General features: G+C 37.2%; 1 protein-coding gene across 1 annotated transcript in view; it reads right to left on the reverse strand.

Moving 5' to 3' along the window:
* The window catches only part of LOC115416108 (formin-binding protein 1-like), a 27,370-nt gene extending 14,483 nt beyond the window's left edge, over positions 1–12,887 (reverse strand). Inside the window, 5 exon segments of the mRNA XM_030129824.1 lie at positions 9,772–9,919; positions 9,994–10,044; positions 11,123–11,157; positions 11,159–11,239; positions 12,858–12,887. Of these exon segments, the coding sequence (XP_029985684.1) occupies positions 9,772–9,919; positions 9,994–10,044; positions 11,123–11,157; positions 11,159–11,239; positions 12,858–12,887 (345 nt within the window).
* Positions 12,888–21,813: the final 8,926 nt, after the last annotated feature.

Genomic DNA, 21,813 nt, shown 5'->3' on the forward strand with positions numbered 1-21,813 from the left:
TTTGGGACAAATCAGCTTCTGTGATCAGGATTCAGGACTTTATGAAACTGTTCATGAACCCATAAAAACCCAAACATCCACCACCAACAAAACCATCTACTGATCTGAACCATTTAACACCTGTTGATCCACTAATGCCACTAACTGCCAAGAACTGGTGTCAAATACAGTTCTGCATCTTCTCATGGTCATCAGATATGACCATATTTGGACGTTCAGAGGCTCCGTAGTGAACATGGAAACACCGTCATCTTCTACAACACTGATTCTCCAGTCAAACCCATGCAGTTGGATCAGTTCCAGTGGACGGACACACTGGGTTTATGTTCAGTTCAGGACAGACTGGACTGAACCAGACACTGTTTATTCAGTTGGATCTGTTTCTGATGAAGAACCATCAACTGGAATCTGAGCTGTAATGAACATCTGCATGATCAGTGAATTAAATATAGGAGAAGATCTGATTTATGTTTATGTTTATGTTTACGCATTTGGCAGACGCTTTTTTCCAAAGCGACTTACAGGGGAAAACCAATTAAATCACTCAATCAATCAAATTTTATTTATATAGCGCCAGATCACAAGAAAGTTATCTCTTGACATTTTATATATAGAGTTGGTCAAAACCAGACTCTAAGTCAATTCTACAGAAACCCAACAGAATCCCAACAGAATCCTCCAGGAGCAAACACTTGTGACTGGTGACAGTGGCGAGGAAAAACTTCCCTTTAACAGCAGAAACCTGGAGCAGACCCAGACTCCTGGAGGATGGCCGTCTGCCTTGACCAGTTGGGGTTAAGAGAGAGAGTAGAGAAGGGGAAAAAGAGAGAGCGATAGAGATAGGGACTGGGGGAGAGGGGGAGAAGGGGGGAGTAGGGGGAGACACATGGAGGCGGTTGAGGATAAGTGAGTGGTGATGATGAGGGCAGGGAAGAGGCCGGACCACCGCAGCAGGTCCAGAGATAATCGTGAAAGAATCTGTGGTTGTCCTGGGAAAAACCTTATTAGAATATTTAAAATGGAATGTTTGGAAGTGCTAGGACAGGAGGTGCTCTCGGAAGAGCTGGGTCTGCAGGAGCTTCTTGAAGATAGGCAGGGATGACTCTGTTCTTGTAGCACTTGGTAGAGCGTTCCACCAACGTGGAACGACCCATGAAAAGAGCCTGGATTGTCTTGTACAAGGTCTGGGGACCACCAGACTATGTTCCCCAGACGAGCGGAGTGGTCGTGGGGCGACATAAGCTTTTATTAGTGATTTATACTGATCACATACAAACTACAGAAGATAATAGTAGAACAAATGCAGATAAATGACTTAATAAAGGTCAGATACAGAGAACATTCATTAGTGAACTGACATTAAAGTAGGTCTGGACCTGTATGGGTTCATGAACACTGTTCAGGGTTTGGGTTCAGATTCTTCATCTGATCATTTCAGATGGTCCATCTGACTGTCTCATCAGTGTTGTGTCTCAGTGGTCTGGTTCTGGTTCAGTCCATGACTCCTGAGTCTATCGGACCTCTGGAATCTGTCAGCGCCGATCACAAGGTGAACCACAACCTGTGTTCAGAACCAGAACCAGAACCAGAACCACTGTTTACATCAGATCTGTGTCCAGAATGGAACTGGAGTTATGAGGGACAGGGGGTCTGCCTGGGGGACAGGGGGTCTGCCTGGGGGGCAGGGGGTCTACCTGGGGGACAGGGGGTCTGCCTGGGGGGGAGGGGGTCTGCCTGGGGGGCAGGGGGTCTGCCTGGGGGGACAGGGGGTCTACCTGGGGGACAGGGGGTCTACATACCAGCCTTTTCTCCTGACCCCATACCCAGACCCCCAGGAACCACATCAGACCTACAGTCATGCCCATGCCAGGACCAGGACCAGGATCCAAATGACCTTTGACCTCCTGAAGGAACACTTTCACCGTCTGCACCACCTAAGGCTCCGCCCTTTGAGGTCATGTGACATCACTGTGGCCTGGACTGTCCTCCACAATGTGGACTGAGGAAGGAGAGGGACAATCCTGCCATCTTCACTGATGACCACAGTGGTCAGCTGGTCAGCTGGTCAGGGATCAGTATGTGTTTAATTATTTTAGTTCAGGTGCATGATTTAAGGTAAATCTGTCCTGCAGGGGCAGAGGAATATGTGTTTGTGTTCTAGAATTTAAACTGATTTGGCCTGTTTAGAAGTTTGTGTTACATACTGTGTGTATACTGTGTATATACTGTGTGTATACTGTGTGTACTGTGTGTATACTGTGTATACTGTGTGTATACTGTGTATATACTGTGTATACTGTGTGTATACTGTGTATACTGTGTGTATACTGTGTATACTGTGTGTATACTGTGTGTACTGTGTGTATACTGTGTATACTGTGTGTATACTGTGTGTATACTGTGTGTATACTGTGTGTACTGTGTGTATACTGTGTGTACTGTGTGTATACTGTGTATATACTGTGTATACTGTGTGTATACTGTGTGTACTGTGTGTATACTGTGTGTATACTGTGTATATACTGTGTGTATACTGTGTATACTGTGTGTATACTGTATATACTGTGTGTATACTGTGTGTACTGTGTGTATACTGTGTGTACTGTGTGTATACTGTGTATATACTGTGTATACTGTGTGTATACTGTGTGTACTGTGTGTATACTGTGTGTATACTGTGTGTACTGTGTGTATACTGTGTGTACTGTGTGTATACTGTGTGTATACTGTGTATACTGTGTGTACTGTGTGTATACTGTGTGTATACTGTGTATACTGTGTGTATACTGTGTGTATACTGTGTATACTGTGTGTATACTGTGTATGCTGTGTGTATACTGTGTGTATACTGTGTGTACTGTGTGTATACTGTGTATATACTGTGTATACTGTGTGTATACTGTGTGTACTGTGTGTATACTGTGTGTATACTGTGTATACTGTGTGTATACTGTGTGTACTGTGTGTATACTGTGTGTATACTGTGTGTACTGTGTGTATATTGTGTGTATACTGTGTGTATACTGTGTGTACTGTGTGTATACTGTGTGTATACTGTGTGTATATTGTGTGTATACTGTGTGTATACTGTGTGTATACTGTGTATACTGTGTGTATACTGTGTGTATACTGTGTGTATACTGTGTGTATACTGTGTGTACTGTGTTGCAGGAGGCTACTGCATCCATTAATTTGTTATGCGTGGATTTGTCCTGTATTTCTTTCAGTGTACAGACATGTGACCTGTCTTCTACCTTTAAATGTGTATTTATTCTTCTGTTCTTACATGTTCTGGTTCTGTTCTTTAAATGTGTATTTCTTCTTCTGTTCTCACATGTTCTGGTTCTGTTCTTTAAATGTGTATTCTTCTTCTGTTCTCACATGTTCTGGTTCTGTTCTTTAAATGTGTATTTATTCTTCTGTTCTTACATTTTCTGGTTCTGTTCTTTAAATGTGTATTTCTTCTTCTGTTCTCATATGTTTCTGGTTCTGTTCTTTAAATGTGTATTTCTTCTTCTGTTCTTACATGTTCTGGTTCTGTTCTTTAAATGTGTATTTCTTCTTCTGTTCTCATATGTTCTGGTTCTGTTCTTTAAATGTGTATTTCTTCTTCTGTTTCTCATATGTTCTGGTTCTGTTCTTTAAATGTGTATTTCGTCTTCTGTTCTTACATGTTCTGGTTCTGTTCTTTAAATTGTATTTCTTCTTCTGTTCTCATATGTTCTGGTTCTGTTCTTTAATGTGTATTTCTTCCTTCTGTTCTCATATGTTCTGGTTCTGTTCTTTCTCTCTCTGTGACTTCAGTTTTAAAGGAGCTGATGGTTTAATCGCTTTGATTGATCCTTATTCATTAAAGGAACATCATGTGACTCTTTGTGTATTTATATTTATATGACATATATAGTCTGTGGGAAACTGTCAGTTATCTGAGTTTAAATAATACACAGACTGAAAGGGTCAATGTAATCAGATTCCTTGGAGTAACTATACAGAAGAAGTGCAGATGTTGTAGTTCATGGAGGTGTGGGTGAAAACTGACTGAACTAATCCAAATCTAATCAGTATTATTCAGAAAAGGCCAATAGCACTGATCAGTCCAGTGTCCAATAGGAACACACAGCAGTTTAGGAGCACATTAAAAATGTTCAAGTTTTGTGACTTAGTCCACTGTAAAACAACACAGTTTATGTTGAAAATTTTAAAAAATCTGTTGCCTGTTCAAATTCAGAGCTTGTTCAAAATATGGGAAAGTGTTTCTAATTTTAGAGGAAGTCGTGTTCAAAAACCTTCTGTTCGAACAAATATGAACAAATATGAACACATATGAACACATATGAACACATATGATCACATTTAGTCTGTGTTGGAGGACATGTTTGGAACCAGTTCAGTCCTGAGTTCACAGACTGTCCAACACTATTTATGTTTAAAACTAGGTTTAAATGTCATGAAAATAGATGAATAATGTGAATGTTCATTTTTCCACTCAAACTATTGAATTGTTTAGTTTTTGTTGTTTCTATTGTTTCTAAACTAAAGGCGTTGGGATCTATTGTATTTCATTTGTTTGCTGATATGAATGGGGGGTCAGCAGAATGATGTTGGCCTTCAGCCTATTCCTTTACAGACTCTGGAGTTTTTAAACATTGGATCTGCAGAAATGTCTAATGTTTGAAATGTCTGAATAAACACAACTGAACTGAACTGATCTAATGATTGAAAATCATCTAAAATCATCATTTATGTAAAAGTATTGACATGAATAATCCCACATGTTTGTATACTGACAGTGGGTCTAGTTCCTGTGGTTCCACTGTTTCATGGGCAGTGGAAGAACCACTGGTTCCATCTGTGGAGACTGTTACTGAGATAAGGATGAGATTAAATAAACCTGAATTAGCCTGGTCTGGACCTGGTTAACTCCACAGACTAAATCTCCATGGTAACTGATATCAAAACATATCCTGCTTTCCCCATGAAACAGGCCCTGGGGCCTGTTTCATGAAACGAGGATTCCGTCATCCAGGATGACTAACTAGAGCCATGTCAGCGAATCCAAAACATGGGAGTCCAGGCTTAATCGGTTTCACACAGACCAAGCCAGGATGAACGGACACGGATTCTCAGCAGGTGGAACTCATCCTGGATAAGAGCGCGCACACCGGCTTCCTCAAATAGACCCCGACATCGATCACAGATTCACAGATTCCCCATGGCAACTAGAGCAGCGAACTTTACCCCGTCGGAACGCAAAACTCCTCATTTTGTCGAACGCGGAAGTAAAGGAGCGAATGAAAAAGAAAGACAACAGCAGCACAGTTACAAAAACAAGCAGAGACAGAAGTAAGGAGTGCAGAGCACCTGAATGAGGAAGGAGAACACACACACACACACTGACTGTTCCACTGAAACCATCACAATTATAACCCAAAGAGTTAACTAGAAGCACTCAGAGAGCGCAGACCTCCGCCAAGGCTGAGCATGGACCCCCCCGTGGGCCCCCCCACGCCAAGGAGGTTATGTTTTTGCCAGGGTTTGTTTGTTTGTCTGTTTGTCTGTCCGTTAGTGTGCAACATAACTCAAAAATTATGGACAGATTTGGATGAAATTTTCAGGGTTTGTTGGAAATGGGCCCCCCCGTGGGCCCCCCCACCCCGATCACCACCAAAATTTAATCATTTCTTCCTTATCCCATTTCCAACAAACCCTGAAAATTTCATCCAAATCTGTCCATAATTTTTTGAGTTATGTTGCACACTAACGGACAGACAAACAAACAAACAAACCCTGGCAAAAACAGGACCTCCTTGGCGGAGGTAATGAACATCTGTGAAAACGGAGTTGTGAAATTGTAAGTGAAACTGACTGTAGATGTGAGTGAAACTGTGGAAATGTAACTGCATCAGACTGAAGAACTCTGATAAATAGATGAACTCACTGACTTCAGTGAATTTACCTTTGGGAGAAATAAACTTATCTTGTTTTATCTGATCATGATTCATGACTTTGATATTGTTAATTAACCCATAAAGACCCAAACATCAGTCACTGCTGATCTAAACTGTTTAATCCCTGTTGATCCACTAATCCTATTAACCCATGTCAATAATTAGTGTAAAATACAGTTCATCTTTTCATGGTCATCAGATATGACCCATTTGGACGTTCAGAGGCTCCGTAGTGAACGTGGAAACACCGTCATCTTCTACAACACTGATTCTCCAGTCAAACCCATGCAGTTGGATCAGTTCCAGTGGATGGACACACTGGTTTATGTTCAGTTAATGACAGATTGGACTGAAACAGACACTGTTTATTCAGTTTGATCTGTTCTGAGAGAAGAACCATCAACTGGAATCTGAGCTGTAATGAACATCTGCATGAGCAGTGAATTAAATATAGGAGAAGATCTGATTTATACTGATAAAATACAAACTACAGAAGATTAATAGTAGAACAAATGCAGATAAATGACTTAATAAAGGGTCAGATACAGAGAACATTCATTAGTGAACTGACATTAAAGTAGGTCTGGACCTGTATGGGTTCATGAACACTGTTCAGGGTTTGGTTTAATGTTCTTCATCTGATCATTTCAGATGGTCCATGCTGACTGTCTCATCAGTGTTGTGTCTCAGTGGTCTGGTTCTGGTTCTGGTTCAGTCCATGACTCCTGAGTCTATCGGACCTGTGGAATCTGTCAGCGCCGATCACAAGGTGAACCACAGCCTCTGTTAACAACCACGTTTTACATCAGATCTGTGTCCAGAATGGAACTGTGTTTCTGAGGCTGTGATGCTGAGGTTTTGTGTTGACAGGTGAACAGTCTGGTGTGTGTCTGGGGGCCAGGGGGTCTACCTGGGGACAGGGGGTCTACCTGGGGCCAGGGGGTCTACCTGGGGCCAGGGGGTCTACCTGGGGACAGGGGGTCTACCTGGGGACAGGGGGTCTACCTGAGGGACAGGGGGTCTACCTACCATCCTTTTCTCCTGACCCCATACACAGACCCCCAGGAACCACATCAGTCATGTCCATGCCAGGACAAGGACCAGGATCCAAATGACCTTTGACCTCCTGAAGGAACACTTTGACTGTCTGCACCACTTAAGGCTCCGCCCTGTGAGGTCATGTGACATCACTGTGGCCTGGACTGTCCTCCACAATGTGGCCTGAGGAAGGAGAGGGAGGGAGGGAGCCCCCCCCCTCAAAAAAAGTGCATCACACATAGACTGGGACAGTCCTGCCACCTTCCCTGATGACCGCAGTGGTCAGCTGGTCAGCTGGTCAGGGACCAATATGTGTTCAATTATTTTAGTTCATGTACATGATTAAGTTAAATCTGTCCTGCAGGGGCAGAGGAATATGTGTGGGTTTTTTTGTTTGTTTTTTTTAATTCAATTTAAATTAATTTGGCCTGTTTTGATGTTTGTGTTACATACTGTGTGTATACTGTGTGTATACTGTATTTATACTGTGTGTTTACTGTATGTATACTGTATTTATACTGTGTGTTTACTGTATGTATACTGTATGTATACTGTATTTATACTGTGTGTTTACTGTGTGTACTGTGTTGCAGGAGGTTACTGCATCCATTCATTTGTCTGTTCATTTGTTATGTATGGATTTGTCTTGCATTTCTTTCAGTGTACAGACGTGTATTTCTTTCAGTGTACAGACGTGTATTTCTTTCAGTGTACAGACGTGTATTTCTTTCAGTGTACAGACATGTGTATTTCTTTCAGTGTACAGACGTGTATTTCTTTCAGTGTACAGACGTGTCTTTCTTTCAGTGTACAGACATGTGTATTTCTTTCAGTGTACAGACATGTGTATTTCTTTCAGTGTACAGACATGTGGGCTGTGTTCTACCTTTAAATGTGTATTTCTTCTGTTCTCTCATATGTTCTGGTTCTGTTCTTTAAATGTGTATTTCTTCTGTTCTCTCATATGTTCTGGTTCTGTTCTTTCTCTCTTGTACAGTCTCTCCGTGTGACTTCAGTTTTAAAGGAGCTGATGGTTTAATCGCTTTGATTGATCCTTATTCATTAACGGAACATCATGTTACTCTTTGTGTATTTATATTTATATGACATATATAGTCTGTGGGAAACTGTCAGTTATCTGAGTTTAAATAATACACAGACTGAAAGGGTCAATGTAATCAGATTCCTTGGAATAACTATACAGAAGAAGTGCAGATGTTGTAGTTCATGGAGGTGTGGGTGAAAACTGACTGAACTAATACAAATCTAATCAGCATTATTCAGAAAACTGATCAATACAGTGTCCTATAGGAAACACACTCATCAGTTTATGATCAAACTAAAGTTTTAAAGTTCGGTAACTTAGTCCACTTTAAAAAAAAAAACAATTCATGTTGAAAATTTAAAAAAAAAAAAATCGGTTGCCTGTTCATATTCAGAGCTTGATTAAAATATGGGAAATTATTTCTGATTCAGAGGAAGTCGTGTGTTCAAAAAAACCTTCTGTTATAAAAAATATGATCACATATGAACACATATGAACACATATGAACACATTTAGTCTGTGTTGGAGGACATGTTTGGAACCAGTTCAGTCCTGAGTTCACAGACTGTCCAACACTATTTATGTTTAAAACTAGGTTTAAATGTCATGAAAATAGATGAATAATGTGAATGTTTCATTTTTCCACTCAAACTATTGAATTGTTTAGTTTTTGTTGTTTCTATTGTTTCTAACTAAAGGCGTTGGGATCTATTGTATTTCATTTGTTTGCTGATATGAATGGGGGGTCAGCAGAATGATGTTGGCCTTCAGCCTATTCCTTTACAGACTCTGGAGTTTTAAACTTTGGATCTGCAGAAATGTCTAATGTTTGAAATGTCTGAATAAACACAACTGACTGAACTGATCTAATGATTGAAAATCATCTAAAATCATCATTTATGTAAAAGTATTGACATGAATAATCCACATGTTTGTATACTGACAGTGGGTCTAGTTCCTGTGGTTCCACTGTTTCATGGGCAGTGGAAGAACCACTGGTTCCATTTGTGGAGACTGTTACTGAGATAAGGATGAGATTAAATAAACCTGAACTTAGCCTGGTCTGGACCTGGTTACTCCACAGACTAAATCTCCATGGTAACTGATATCAAACATATCCTGCTTTCCCCTATCCTGCTTTAGTGAAACCGGATCATGGATCAGTTGAGCCAGGATAGCCCACATATCCTGGCTTAATCCCTTCTCCTAGTTTCATGAAACAGGCCCCTGCTCTCCTATTTGTTTACTGTTTGTTACCTCCTGGCGGAGGTAACAAACAGTAACAGTATTGTGATCACTTTTCTTTGTGTGTTTGCATGTTTGTTTGTTTGTTTGTGAGCAAGATAACTCAAAAAGTTACGGACGGATTTTCATGAAATTTTCAGGAAATGTTGATTCTGCGTAAGGAAGAAATGATTAAAGTTTGGTGGTGATCGGAGGGCAGATCTGTCTTGGCAGACGTCTGCACTCTCTGAGTGCTTTTCTTGTTTACAATTTGTTTATTGTTTGTTTGTTTACTTGTTTGTATGTTTTTTTTACTGTTTGTTAACTGTTTGTTTGTTTACTTGTTTGTTTGTTTTTCCTGTTTAACTGTTCGTTTGTTTACAGTTTGTTTGTTACTTGTTTGTTTGTTTTTACTGTTTAACTGTTTGTTACAGTTTGTTTGTTTACTTGTTCGTTTGTTTCTTTGCTTATAGTTTGTTTGTTTACAGTTAGTTTAGTGTTTGTTTGTTTACTCACGCGCTTCCTCTCACTCTTCAGCTCCTGCGTATATCGCGTCAGCTCGACACAATGTGTGTGTTGAGGTTTTCGGCTAACTCCTCCCTCTGCAACGGCCAGTTCACTCAGCTGATGCAGCGTCGCCGCAAACGCCAGACACCAGGTGTACCTGCAACCACCAATCAGCTGTCAGCTGCAGCTCAAACAGCCAATCAGGTGTGACGGCGGTGAAGGACCACCCACCTGCTCTCATCCTCTCGGCTTCTCTTTGGGTGATACTTCTTAGACAGATTCCTGCACAACACACACACACACCATCAGTGGAGCATAGAATATAGAACTGAATCACATAGACCGATTCACATAGAACTGAACCACATAGAACCGAACCACATTGAACTGATTCACATAGAACCGAACCACATAGAACCGAACCACAGAGAACTCATTCATATAGAACTGATTCACATAGAACCGAACCACATAGAACTGATTCATATAGAACTGAATCACATAGAACCGATTCACATTGCCCCCCCACACCTACATCCACGAATGGTATGGTACTAAACCCCGCCCGCATGCACTAACAATATGGTACTAAACCCCGCCCGCATGCACTAACAATATGGTACTAAACCCCACCCACATGCACTAACAATATGGTTCTAAACCCCGCCCGCATGCACTAACAATATGGTACTAAACCCCACCCACATGCACTAACAATATGGTACTAAACCCCACCCACATGCACTAACAGTCAGGTAGTAAACCCCACCCACATGCACTAACAGTCAGGTAGTAAACCCCACCCACATGAACTAACAGTCAGGTAGTAAACCCCACCCACACGCACTGACAGTATGGTTCTAAACCCCACCCACATGCACTAACAGTCTGGTACTAACCCCACCCACACGCACTAACAGTCTGGTACTAAACCCCACCCACATGCACTAACAGTCTGGTACTAAACCCCACCCACACGCACTGACAGTATGGTTCTAAACCCCACCCACATGCACTAACAGTCTGGTACTAAACCCCACCCACATGCACTAACAGTCAGGTAGTAAACCCCACCCACATGAACCAACAGTCAGGTAGTAAACCCCACCCACACGCACTGACAGTATGGTTCTAAACCCCACCCACATGCACTAACAGTCTGGTAATAAACCCCACCCACATGCACTAACAGTCTGGTACTAAACCCCCACCCACACGCACTGACAGTATGGTTCTAAACCCCACCCACATGCACTAACAGTCTGGTACTAAACCCCACCCACATGCACTAACAGTCTGGTACTAAACCCCACCCACATGCACTGACAGTATGGTTCTAAACCCCGCCCACATGGCATACCTGATCTGTTTGGCGTAGCTCAGTTCGATGTCCGCGTCGCTCCTTCACAAACTTGGTGTATCGCTCCAGGAAGTCGATGCCCCAGCTGGTGTGTTTCTCCAAGTTATCGAACTGATCCTGAAAAAAAACAACACGTGACTGTTATCAATCGGCTACTGATAGCTGATCAATAACAACTATACATGCACAGGTCAAAGCCCTGTCATCATCTTCAGTTCAATCACACCTTTGACCCCGTCTCCTGGTCCTGGTGACCTTCGACCCCATCTCTGCTGTATTTACTCCATGTGATCCATAAATGTATTTACCTCAAATCAACACAATGATTTAAACATGAGTAGTAGTATTCACATGTATTTATACATGTGTACAAGTATTCACGTGTATTTATGCATGTGTACTAGTATTCATGTGTATTTACACGTGTACTAGTATTCACGTGTATGTATGCATGTCTACTAGTGTTTGTGCGTATTTAAACATGTGTACTAATATTCACATGTATTTAAACATGTGTACTAATATTCACATGTATTTATACATGTGTACTAGTATTTGTGTGTATTTAAACATGTGTACTAGTACTTACATGTATTCAGAAACGGCCTTAGTCTGTATTTGACCCAGAAAACTCCCAGGACCTAGCATTAGCATTAGCATTAGCTAAAAAGTCTGTGTGTTCTTTGCATCCAGACTGGTTGTTTCTGTTCTAAACCTGTCATTTAAAGGGTTAAATATGACAGTTAGTGAGTATTTGATATTTTTATTTATGGATGAAACTGATAAAAAAGTTAAAAAAAAAAAAAAAAAAAAAAAAAAAAAAAACGTAAAAACCCCAACTTTATATAAAATGTTGTGAACTGTGTGCATATTATGGGCTGTATGTGATAGCAGAGGGACAAAGGACGTCCCTTTAACTGTATTTGACCCGTTACTATGACAACAGCAGATGGCTGCTCCTCCGTTCATCAGTACCACAGTCAGGCAGAAGAAATACTACAGGCCTGTACTTCACTAATACTGCAAGTATTTGTACTTTACCTGAGTATTTATGTGTCACAAAACTAAAGAAACAAAACCAACAGTGAAGACAGAACCCACAGAACCAGGACCGACTCTGGACCAGGACCAGAACCAGGACCGACTCTGGACCAGGACCAGAACCAGGACCGACTCTGGACCGGGTTTCATCTGAACCTGTAGAATTTTTTCTGATTCAGCAGAAGTTTCTCTGAGGGTCAGACTGAACCTGGACCCGGGTCCGGTATTCTGACTGAACCTGGACCCGGGTCCGGTATTCTGACTGAACCTGGACCCGGGTCCGGTATTCTGACTGGACCTGGACCCGGGTCCGGTATCCTGACTGGATCCGGTCCGGTTCGGTACGGGTGCTGCAGTCCCTGGTCTGGCGGTCCCGCAGTGGTCCGGTCCCGGAGGACAGCCGGTTCCGGCCTGGTCCGGTCTGTGCTCATCCCAGTATTGATCCTTGGCTCTTCGGTTCTTTTTGCTGCAGCGCGTGGAGGACGCCGGAGCGGAGCTCGCGCCGCTGTCGTCACTCTCCGTGTTGCTATGGCAGAGCAGACAGAAGCACGAGGGCCGCCTCACGCGCGCGCGCACACACACAAACACACACTTATACACACCGACGGGGCGCGCGGATGCCGGTTCTCGGCGGCAGACGGCCCGGTTACCGGGTAACCGGGTAAGGTGGTTATCTCCCGACCGGCAGACCTACCCACAGCTCGGTGCCCCAGTTGCAGCTCATGGCTCCGGTGTCCGCCTCGTCCTCCTCCTTCTCGGTACGATTCACAAATCACCGCGAGCTGCCGCCGACCGCCGCGCGCATCCTCAGACACCCGGACCGTCCGTCCGTCTGCAACACGAGCGCAAACGACGCGGCGGCGCGCGGCGCGTCTCCGGGAGCTCCCTTTGTCATCAGTGATGCTCCGATAGAGAAGAATATGTGAGCGGTGCGCATGCGCAGTGCTGATCCGCCTCGACACAATGAGAGGATGCGCATATTAATGTGATTTTTAAACAGACATATTTAACAAGTAAATAATCTAGAATTGAAACAGAATTTAAAAAATAAAATAAAAAATGATAATAATAATAATAATAATAATAATAATGTAGAATTAAAGCGTCCTTAAAGTCTGTGAGTTTTCTTTCACTCGCGGGTCTTAAGTACATCTGACCTTATTTGAAACATACTTTCACTGAGGTGATCTTTTTTTCTTAAATAAGAGTTGAAATATAAACAGTACACAAAGAACAGTGTACAAGTACACAAAAGACCATGAAGTACTACATGTTCCAGGGCTAATGTACATGACATAAAAGGATGTACATGTTTTTATGTGTTTTTAAAGCCTTTTCATTTGGAATGAGCCGATAATCCAGTTCCATTTCTGTATGAAAACAACAACGTAAAGGCTTTTCTTCAGACATTTACTTTTATTAATACATTTTTATAGTATATCCACTGTTAGTACTAGTATTTGTAGTGTTGTATATCCACTGTTAGTACTAGTATTCATAGTAGTAGTATATCCACTGTTAGTACTAGTATTTATAGTAGTAGTATATCCACTGTTAATACTAGTATTTATAGTAGTAGTATATCCACTGTTAATACTAGTATTCGTAGTAGTAGTATATCCACTGTTAGTACTAGTATTTGTAGTAGTAGTATATCCACTGTTAGTACTAGTATTTATAGTAGTAGTATATCCACTGTTAGTACTAGTATTTGTAGTAGTAGTATATCCACTGTTAGTACTAGTATTTGTAGTAGTAGTATATCCACTGTTAGTACTAGTATTTATAGTAGTAGTATATCCACTGTTAATACTAGTATTTGTAGTAGTAGTATATCCACTGTTAGTACTAGTATTTGTAGTAGTAGTATATCCACTGTTAGTACTAGTATTTATAGTAGTAGTATATCCACTGTTAGTACTAGTATTTATAGTAGTAGTATATCCACTGTTAATACTAGTATTTGTAGTAGTAGTATATCCACTGTTAGTACTAGTATTTATAGTAGTAGTATATCCACTGTTAGTACTAGTATTTGTAGTAGTAGTATATCCACTGTTAGTACTAGTATTTATAGTAGTAGTATATCCACTGTTAATACTAGTATTTGTAGTAGTAGTATATCCACTGTTAGTACTAGTATTTTTAGTAATAGTATATCCACTGTTAATACTAGTATTTTTAGTAGTAGTATATCCACTGTTAGTACTAGCATTTGTAGTAATAGTATATCCACTGTTAATACTAGTATTTTTAGTGTAGTATAGCCACTGTGAGTACTAGTATTTGTAGTAGTAGTATATCCACTGTTAATACTAGTATTTTTAGTGTAGTATATCCACTGTTAGTACTAGTATTTGTAGTAGTAGTATATCCACTGTTAATACTAGTATTTGTAGTGTAGTATATCCACTGTTAGTACTAGTATTTATAGTAGTAGTATATCCACTGTTAGTACTAGTATTTATAGTAGTAGTATATCCACTGTTAGTACTAGTATTTGTAGTAGTAGTATATCCACTGTTAGTACTAGTATTTGTAGTGTAGTATATCCACTGTTAATACTAGTATTTGTAGTGTAGTATATCCACTGTTAGTACTAGTATATATAGTAGCAGTATATCCACTGTTAATACTAGTATTTATAGTAGTAGTATATCCACTGTTAATACTAGTATTTGTAGTAGTAGTATATCCACTGTTAGTACTAGTATTTGTAGTAGTAGTATAATCCACTGTTAGTACTAGTATTTGTAGTAGTAGTATATCCACTGTTAGTACTAGTATTTGTAGTAGTAGTATATCCACTGTTAGTACTAGTATTTTAGTCGTAGTATATCCACTGTTAGTACTAGTATTTGTAGTAGTAGTATATCCACTGTTAATACTAGTATTTGTAGTAGTAGTATATCCACTGTTAGTACTAGTATTTGTAGTGTAAGTATATCTACTGTTAGTACTAGTATTTGTAGTAGTATATATCCCCTGTTAATACTAGTATTTGTAGTGTAGTATATCCACTGTTAGTACTAGTATTATAGTAGTAGTATATCCACTGTTAATACTAGTATTATAGTAGTAGTATAATCCACTGTTAATACTAGTATTTGTAGTAGTAGTATATCCACTGTTAGTACTAGTATTTGTAGTAGTAGTATATCCACTGTTAGTACTAGTATTTGTAGTAGTAGTATATCCACTGTTAATACTAGTATTTTTAGTGTAGTATATCCACTGTTAGTACTAGTATTTGTAGTAGTAGTATATCCACTGTTAATACTAGTATTTGTAGTGTAGTATATCCACTGTTAGTACTAGTATTTATAGTAGTAGTAGATCCACTGTTAGTACTAGTATTTATAGTAGTATATATCCACTGTTAATACTAGTATTTGTAGTAGAAGTATATCCACTGTTAGTACTAGTATTTGTAGTGAAGTATATGCAATGTTAATACTAGTATTTGTAGTGTAGATAATCCACTGTTAGTACTAGTATTTATAGTAGTAGTATATCCACTGTTAATACTAGTATTTATAGTAGTAGTATATCCACTGTTAATACTAGTATTTGTAGTAGAAGTATAATCCACTGGTAGTACGAGTATTTTAGTAGTAGTATATCCACTGTTAGTACTAGTATTTATAGTAGTAGTATATCCACTGTTAGTACTAGTATTTGTAGTAGTAGTATATCCACTGTTAGTAACTAGTATTTGTAGTGAAGTATATGCATGTTAATACTAGTATTTGTAGTGTAGTATAATCCACTGTTAGTACTAGTATTTATAGTAGTAGTATATCCACTGTTAATACTAGTATTTATAGTAGTAGTATATCCACTGTTAATACTAATATTTGTAGTAGAAGTATATCCACTGTTAGTACTAGTATTTGTAGTAGTAGTATATCCACTGTTAGTACGATATTTGTAGTAGTATATATCCACTGTTAGTACTAGTATTTATAGTAGTAGTATATCCACTGTTAGTACTAGTATTTATAGTAGTAAGTATATCCACTGTTAATACTAGTATTTGTAGTAGAAGTAGATCCACTGTTAGTACTAGTATTTGTAGTGAAGTATATGCAATGTTAATACTAGTATTTGTAGTGTAGTATATCCACTGTTAGTACTAGTATTTATAGTAGTAGTATATCCACTGTTAATACTAGTATTTATAGTAGTAGTATATCCACTGTTATACTAGTATTTGTAGTAGAAGTATATCCACTGTTAGTACTAGTATTTGTAGTAGTAGTATATCCACTGTTAGTACTAGTATTTATAGTACTAGTATATACCACTGTTAGTACTAGTATTTGTAGTAGTAGTATATCCACTGTTAGTACTAGTATTGTATGAAGTATATGCAATGTTAATACTAGTATTTGTAGTGTAGTATATCCACTGTTAGTACTAGTATTATAGTAGTAGTATATCCACTGTTAATACTAGTATTTATAGTAGTAGTATATCCACTGTTAATACTAGTATTTGTAGTAGAATATATCCACTGTTAGTACTAGTATTTGTAGTAGTAGTATATCCACTGTTAGTACTAGTATTTGTAGTAGTAGTATATCCACTGTTAGTACTAGTATTTATAGTAGTAGTATATCCACTGTTAATACTAGTATTTGTAGTAGTAGTATATCCACTGTTAGTACTATATTTGTAGTAGTAGTATATCCACTGTTAGTACTAGTATTTATAGTAGTAGTATATCCACTGTTAGCACTAGTATTTGTAGTAGTAGTATATCCACTGTTAGTACTAGTATTTGTAGTAGTAGTATATCCACTGTTAATACTAGTATTTTTAGTAGTAGTATATCCACTGTTAGTACTAGTATTTTTTGTAGTAGTATATCCACTGTTAATACTAGTATTTGTAGTAGTAGTATATCCACTGTTAGTACTAGTATTTTTAGTAGTAGTATATCCACTGTTAATACTAGTATTTGTAGTAGTAGTATATCCACTGTTAGTACTAGTATTTGTAGTAGTAGTATATCCACTGTTAATACTAGTATTTTTAGTAGTAGTATATCCACTGTTAGTACTAGCATTTGTAGTAATAGTATATCCACTGTTAATACTAGTATTTTTAGTAGTAGTATATCCACTGTTAGTACTAGCATTTGTAGTAATAGTATATCCACTGTTAATACTAGTATTTTAGTGTAGTATAAGCCACTGTTAGTACTAGTATTGGTAGTAGTAGTATTCCACTGTTAGTACTAGTATTTATAGTAGTAGTATATCCACTGTTAATACTAGTATTTGTAGTAGTATATATCCACTGTTATACTAGTATTTGTAGTAGTAGTATATCCACTGTTAGTACTAGTATTTATAGTAGTAGTATATCCACTGTTACGCACTAGTAGTGTAGTAAGTAGTATATCCACTGTAGTACTAGTATTTATAGTAGTAGTATATCCACTGTTAATACTAGTATTTTAGTAGTAGTATATCCACTGTTAGTACTAGTATTTGTAGTAGTAGTATATCCACTGTTAATACTAGTATTTTAGTAGTAGTATATCCACTGTTAGTACTAGTATTTTTAGTAGTAGTATATCCACTGTTAATACTAGTATTTGTAGTAGTAGTATATCCACTGTTAGTACTAGTATTTTTAGTAGTAGTATATCCACTGTTAATACTAGTATTTGTAGTAGTAGTATATCCACTGTTAGTACTAGTATTTGTAGTAGTAGTATATCCACTGTTAATACTAGTATTGTTAGTAGTAGTAATATCCACTGTTAGTACTAGTATTTTAGTAGTATATATCCACTGTTAGTACTAGTATTTGTAGGTATAGTAATCCACTGTTAATACTAGTATTTTTAGTAGTAGTATATCCACTGTTAGTACTAGCATTTGTAGTAATAGTATATCCACTGTTAATACTAGTATTTTTAGTGTAGTATAGCCACTGTTAGTACTAGTATTTGTAGTAGTAGTATATCCACTGTTAGTACTAGTATTTTTAGTAGTAGTATATCCACTGTTAGTACTAGTATTTTTAGTAGTAGTATATCCACTGTTAATACTAGTATTTGTAGTAGTAGTATATCCACTGTTAGTACAAGTATTTGTAGTTGTAGTATATCCACTGTTAATACTAGTATTTGTAGTAGTAGTATATCCACTGTTAGTACTAGTATTTTTAGTAGTAGTATATCCACTGTTAATACTAGTATTTGTAGTAGTAGTATATCCACTGTTAGTACTAGTATTTGTAGTAGTAGTATATCCACTGTTAATACTAGTATTTGTAGTGTACTATATCCACTGTTAGTACTAGTATTTATAGTAGTAGTATATCCACTGTTAATACTAGTATTTATAGTAGTAGTATATCCACTGTTAATACTAGTATTTGTAGTAGTAGTATATCCACTGTTAGTACTAGTATTTGTAGTAGTAGTATATCCACTGTTAATACCAGTATTTGTAGTAGTAGTATATCACCTGTTAGTCTAGATTTATAGGTAGTAGTATACCACTGTTAGCACTAGTATTGTGTAGTAGTAGTATATCCGCTGGTAGTACTAGTATTATAAGTAGTAGTATATCCACTGTTAGTACTAGTATTTATAGTAGTAGTATATCCACTGTTAATACTAGTATTTATAGTAGTAGTATATCCCTGTTAGTACTAGTATTTTAGTAGTATATTCCACTGTTAATACTAGTATTTTGTAGTAGTAGTATTCCACTGTTAGTACTAGTATTTGTAGTAGTAGTATATCCACTGTTAATACTAGTATTTAGTAGTAGTATATCCACTGTTAGTACTAGCATTTGTAGTAATAGTATATCCACTGTTAATACTAGTATTTTAGTGTAGTATCCACTGTTAGTACTAGTATTTGTAGTAGTAGTATATCCACTGTTAGTACTAGTATTTTTAGTAGTATATATCCACTGTTAGTACTAGTATTTTAGTAGTATATCCACTGTTATACTAGTATTTGTAGTAGTAGTATATCCACTGTTAGTACTAGTATTTGTAGTAGTAGTATATCCACTGTTAGTACTAGTATTTGTAGTAGTAGTATATCCACTTTTAGCACTAGTATTTGTAGTAGTAGTATATCCACTGTTAGTACTAGTATTATGGTAGTAGATATCCACTGTTAGTACTAGTATTTTAGTAGTAGTATATCCACTGTTAATACTAGTATTTGTAGTAGTAGTATATCCACTGTTAGTACTAGTATTTTAGTAGTAGTATATCCACTGTTAATACTAGTATTGTAGTAGTAGTATCCACTGTTAGTACTAGTATTTGTAGTAGTAGTATATCCACTGTTAATACTAGTATTTTTAGCAGTAGTATATCCACTGTAAGTACTAGTATTTTTTAGTAGTATATCCACTGTTAATCTAGTATTTGTAGTAGTAGTATATCCACTGTTAGTACTAGTATTTGTAGTAGTAGTATATCCACTGTTAATACTAGTATTTTAGTCGTAGTATATCCACTGTTAGTACTAGTATTTGTAGTAGTAGTATATCCACTGTTAATACTAGTATTTTTAGTGTAGTATATCCACTGTTAGTACTAGTATTTGTAGTAGTAGTAATCCACTGTTAGTACTAGTATTTTAGTAGTAGTATATCACTGTTAGTACTAGTATTTTAGTAGTAGTATATCCACTGTTAATACTAGTATTTGTAGTAGTAGTATATCCACTGTTAGTACTAGTATTTGTAGTAGTAGTATATCCACTGTTAATACTAGTATTTATAGTAGTAGTATATCCACTGTTAGTACTAGTATTTGTAGTAGTATATCCACTGTTAGTACTAGTATTTTTAGTAGTAGTATATCCACTGTTAGTACTAGTATTTGTAGTAGTAGTATATCCACTGTTAGTACTAGTATTGTAGTACAGTATATCCACTGTTAGTACTAGTATTTGTAGTAGTAGTATATCCACTGTTAGTACTAGTATTGTAGTAGTAGTATATCCACTGTTAGTACTAGTATTTGTAGTAGTAGTATCCACTGTTAATGCTAGTATTTGTAGTAGTAGTATATCCACTGTTAATACTAGTATTTAGTAGTAGTATATCCACTGTTAATACTAGTATTTGTAGTAGTAGTATATCCACTGTTAATACTAGTATTATAGTAGCATATATCCACTGTTAGTACTAGTATTTGTAGTAGCAGTATATCCACTGTTAGTACTAGTATTTGTAGTAGTAGTATATCCACTGTTAATACTAGTATTTGTAGTAGTAGTATATCCACTGTTAATACTAGTATTTGTAGTAGTAGTATATCCACTGTTAATACTAGTATTTGTAGTAGTAGTATATCCACTGTTAATACTAGTATTTTTAGTAGTAGTATATCCACTGTTAATACTAGTATTTGTAGTAGTAGTATATCCACTGTTAGTACTAGTATTTGTAGTAGTAGTATATCCACTGTTAATACTAGTATTTATAGTAGTAGTATATCCACTGTTAATACTAGTATTTGTAGTAGTAGTACTTCCACTGTTAGCACTAGTATTTGTAGTAGTAGTATATCCACTGTTAGTACTAGTATTTGTAGTAGCAGTATATCCACTGTTAGTACTAGTATTTGTAGTAGCAGTATATCCACTGTTAGTACTAGTATTTGTAGTAGTAGTATACCACTGTTAATGCTAGTATTTGTAGTAGTAGTATATCCACTGTTAATACTAGTATTTGTAGTAGTAGTATATCCACTGTTAATACTAGTATTTGTAGTAGTAGTATATCCACTGTTAATACTAGTATTTATAGTAGTAGTATATCCACTGTTAGTACTAGTATTTGTAGTAGCAGTATATCCACTGTTAGTACTAGTATTGTAGTAGTAGTATATCCACTGTTAATACTAGTATTTGTAGTAGTATATCCACTGTTAATACTAGTATTTGTAGTAGTAGTATATCCACTGTTAATACTAGTATTTGAGTAGTAGTATATCCACTGTTAATACTAGTATTTATAGTAGTAGTATATCCACTGTTAATACTAGTATTTGTAGTAGTAGTATATCCACTGTTAGTACTAGTATTTGTAGTAGTAGTATATCCACTGTTAATACTAGTATTATAGTAGTAGTATATCCACTGTTAATACTAGTATTTGTAGTAGTACTTCCACTGTTAGCACTAGTATTTGTAGTAGTAGTACCACTGTTAGTACTAGTATTTGTAGCAGTAGTACTTTCACTGTTAGTACTAGTATTTGTAGCATAGTACTTTCACTGTTAGTACTAGTATTTGTAGCAGTAGTACTTTCACTGTTAGTACTAGTATTTGTAGCAGTAGTACTTTCACTGTTAGTACTAGTATTTGTAGCAGTAGTACTTTCACTGTTAGTACTAGTATTTGTAGCAGTAGTACTTTCACTGTTAGTACTAGTATTTGTCAGTAGTACTTTCACTGTTAGTACTAGTATTTGTAGCAGTAGTACTTTCACTGTTAGTACTAGTATTTGTAGCAGTAGTACTTTCACTGTTAGTACTAGTATTTGTAGCAGTAGTACTTTCACTGTTAGTACTAGTATTTGTATAATGCAATAGTTCTGTTCAGCTCTTTTCAGTCATACCTCTTTGAAACGTGTCCCATCATGAACCTGAACGTC

The sequence above is a fragment of the Sphaeramia orbicularis genome, unplaced genomic scaffold (assembly GCF_902148855.1).
Source record: "Sphaeramia orbicularis unplaced genomic scaffold, fSphaOr1.1, whole genome shotgun sequence".
NCBI classification, from domain to species: domain Eukaryota; kingdom Metazoa; phylum Chordata; class Actinopteri; order Kurtiformes; family Apogonidae; genus Sphaeramia; species Sphaeramia orbicularis.